The 3,855-nt window shown below is 34.4% G+C and overlaps 1 protein-coding gene across 1 annotated transcript; it reads right to left on the bottom strand.

Annotated features, from left to right (window-relative positions):
* Positions 1 to 2,948: 2,948 nt before the first annotated feature.
* LOC129752478 (60S ribosomal protein L15-like) lies at positions 2,949 to 3,624 on the bottom strand. Its single transcript, XM_055748252.1, has 2 exons — positions 3,595 to 3,624; positions 2,949 to 3,287 (listed from the first exon to the last, which is right to left on the bottom strand). Exons 1-2 carry the CDS (start codon positions 3,622 to 3,624, stop codon positions 2,949 to 2,951), a joined length of 369 nt encoding a protein of 122 aa, XP_055604227.1.
* Between the last annotated feature and the right edge of the window lie 231 nt (positions 3,625 to 3,855).

Raw genomic sequence — 3,855 nt, 5'->3', positions numbered from 1 at the left:
AATTCCGGGCAAAAAATGTCGTGAAAGAAAAGAAATTATTGAAGACATTTTCAAAATTTTCTTGTCTTGGAATTCCGGTGAATTTAAAGAAGACATTTTTTGACGTTTAAAAAAGAAAACATAATTTTCAATCTCTTCGGATTTTTTTCGTTGCGAAATTTTCTTAGATTGACATTCCGGTCAATTCAAAGAAGTCAATTTTTGACGTTTGAAATAGAAAACGAGATTTTTAATTTCTTCGGCATTTTTGCTTCGGAAATTTCAAAAGACATTTCTTTTCAGTGAGGTTTTTGTTAAATTATACGTTAATACCTATTAAAACTTTAAAATAATGGAGCAAATGATTGGATCATATTACTATGTAAAAAAAAAGTGGTATAAACGCCTAGAAAAAATCGAACTACTTCGGCATCGTCGTTATTTGAGAGATATTAGTAATCCATTTGATATTTCGGATGGAAATTTCGAAAAACTCTTTCGAATGCCAAAATGTTTGGCTAAGAAGTTTATTAACTTACTGGATCAACAATTGAACGCTATCCCATTAAAGGATGACACTTTCGAATGTACAACTATAACATATTTAATCATATCAACACATCCGATTGTTTACAAACACGTAACTTTCTAGATTCATTTTTCAAAACTTCCAATTATGCCTTCAACACTCAACGATATGTTTTTTTCATATTTAATTGCATGCACGATGAGCAAGATTTGAAGTATTTTATCTAACAATATTGAATATTGCTGTTATAAATAGTTTTCAGTATTACAAATATAATTTTATTCTAATTACCATGCTAAATATCGGGAAACATGGGAGAAACACGGTGCCAACAAAAAGTCGTTTTGAAAAGTCTCACCGAAAACAAACGTCAAAGACGTCTAGCGGTGAATAGGTGAACTATACTTTTTTCTTCTCTTACATTTGGTTTTTTTTCTTTCTCTTTACTTTTTCGGAATCAGCCAAGAAGAAAAGACATTTTTTTGAAGAGAACGACAATTTTAGAATTTCTTTTCTAGAAGAGATTTTCGGAGTTTTTCTTCAAGTACCGGAATTCGGCTGCTGAACTTATTTTGTGCCTGAATAAATCTACATATTTTCGTTGATTTTCGACAAAAATGTTCTTTTTCAATTCCCTTTAATTAAACTCCTAGATTTATGTTACATTAAAATGTTTAAAATTCGCAAGTATATTGCATTATGATAAAATATATAGAAAACGCATTGTTAAGCATAATGAATGCAAAATTTTATCCCACACTTTTCGTTGCCTACCCAAAGGCGTTTTAAATTTGTTTAAACACTAAAAGAGGAAATGAATGTTACCATGCGATATTCAAAAAGCATTTCAATCAAACAATTTGCGAGATGTTCATTTCCAAAAAGTTTAAACTGATCCAGTCGAAGAACCATACCTAATAGTGTATACAGCCAACGCATCGATTATAGATCAACAAAATATTTTTTTTTTTCAATAATTTCAATCCATTCAATTATGTTCGTTAAAATATTGGTTTTGTCATTTGTAAAAAACTGCTAATTCAAGTTAAAGAGAAAAAAAATTATCTGATTTAACTTTAATTTCTTAAAAAATTTGCGAATACGGATATTAAAATTAGAATGGATTTGCCACTTCGTTGTAGGTTGATTGATTTTCAGCTTTACAATTCCCATTTTTGAAAGATATTTGGAGGTACAACTTATTTACAACTCATGTACAACTCATTTATCAAAAGAATACATTTTGCCTGCCATATTGCCACCTTATTTTGACTTTTTTGAAGTTTGCTATTTTAACTTTATTTTTTTTCAAAATTTTTGGAATGAAAGGCAAAATAAATTATGTACCTACTTCAGTATACATGTAAAACGGCAAATTATTACTTCTTAATGTTTTAAAAACTTATTCGAATTCTTCAATTTGTTGAATTCCTGTTTAGAATTAAAATACATAACTATTTTGTGATAGCTTAAAAACATACTAGTTTCAGATTGAACTGATTTGTAGATCAAATGCAAATTATTTGATATATTCTATATCAATCAGGTAGAGTATTAAAAGAAATGTATCATGAATATCGCTTCCGCTTATGCAACTAAAAATTATTGCGATGTTCGCTGCAATTTTCATAATACCATGTTCATATCATATTCTTAGTATATTAGCAAATATGCACTATATTGTAACGCCTAAATATATACAATTGAAATGACTATTATGAATAATTCTGATGGAGAAAATTGTTACATTGTCAGATTATGTTTAATTCTCTATGATTTTAAGGTAATGTTGCAATTCAATTTTGGCAACAATTTTTTTTGTACAATTCTAGACCACAAAGCGACAAGTGTGTTGGATTCGTTGCTACACTATAACATAGATAGGTCTTCAATTTTTTTGGGGACATTTATATCAATTTTCATAGTAGTCCTATGAATAGTGTATAAACTCAGGCGTCACGATGTAAGGTGTAAGATATAAAAAGTGCTTAAGATTGAAACTTCCAAATTGTTAAAAAGATTTTGAAAATTATGAACTATTTGACCAATTATGACCTGTTCACACTAGGTGCCGGGTTCATAGTGTTGGTAGCTGCAAAGAGTAGCTAATCTCCCATATTGTTCGATTTGGTCTAGTAACAATAAACGCGTAGGTACTTCTCGCTTTGTGTCGACTTAATTTGAGACAAAATGAAAATAATAATACTCACCCACAAACGATCCTATCCAACTGCGGTTGTTGGTTGTTTGGCTTAGGCTGAGAGGCTGATATTGTGGATATTAATGCTCGTCTAATTATTGGGTCTGATCAATCAATTCGCCAATAGTTCGGAACTGTTTGATAAATTCCATCATGGATGTTCCAAGTCTCTTGTATTACGCACCTAAAAAAATAAAATAAAATTAAAGATACAGTGAAAAGCATACTAAGTCGTCCGATCTACAAATCTCGAGCAGCCGACCGTTTAATGGTAACGGTGCTGGTGCAAATGAAACGGTTGCGGCGGTGCCAGCAAGCCCGCCGGGGTCCTCCGATTTTTATAACGTTTCCCACAACGCGACTGCTCATGATGCCCGAGATGAGACCGCGCAGCTTGTGCAGCGTGTTGGCGATACACTCAACCATGGCGTCACGGCAGATGGCATTGAGCGCAGTATCGACCATGATCGCCCCGTAGTGCTTGTAGGCGACATCCCGGGCGATCCAGTAAAAGTTAAGAACTCGGATACCTTCAAACCGGCGACTCGTGCGTTCCTTAGCGACCGATTGCAGGCAGCGCTACGGCATTAGCTAGTTTATAGCGTAGCTCTGTGGTTTGCCGTAGGTGCATCCCTTTGTGAACTGGGCGTTCGCGGCACATTCGGATGAGGAAAATCGACGACGGGCCTTACCCGGTCAGGTTGGCCTATGGGTCCGGTGGAATTCAGTCATCTGGCGATGTTGTCGGACGCGGACACTTAACAGATACCGCATCACATCTGCTTTTTCCGGTAGAGCTCCTTCTGAAAGGTTTGAAATTTAAAAAAAAAAATAATTATTATCACTGAAACTGTATCTGGTTGCCAAAGAAAATCGAAGTTCTTACCCATAAAGTGGTGGCGTGGAACTTACCCATGAAGTAGGGGGTGCACCTGGATCAAAAAGTTTAGAATCGAGTTAATCCGCTTGAGTAATTGTTCCGTTGCCGTTCCGATACAAGGGAAGTTTGAAGTTATTGCGTTGGTCACCAATTACCAGCATCACTCCCGGTTCAGTTGATAAAGTTTTTGACCATTTTCAGCAATCGATTGAACGGAAGAAACCGAAAACTTTTTCGCGACTGCAACCGAATCACTTTGAACTTTTG

Source organism: Uranotaenia lowii, chromosome 3 (genome assembly GCF_029784155.1).
Source record: "Uranotaenia lowii strain MFRU-FL chromosome 3, ASM2978415v1, whole genome shotgun sequence".
In the NCBI taxonomy this organism is placed as follows: Eukaryota; Metazoa; Arthropoda; class Insecta; order Diptera; family Culicidae; genus Uranotaenia; species Uranotaenia lowii.
Note: the sequence above shows the minus strand (reverse complement) of the source record. Positions and strands in the feature narration are given on the sequence as shown.

Excerpts from the sequence above, each read along its gene's own strand:
- LOC129752478 (XM_055748252.1), bottom strand. The coding sequence starts at position 3,624 with ATGGGTAAGTTCCACGCCACCACTTTATGG. Across the intron at positions 3,288-3,594 it reads TCCACGCCACCACTTTATGG|CGCTGCCTGCAATCGGTCGC; the intron begins GTAAGAACTTCG and ends CTAATGCCGTAG.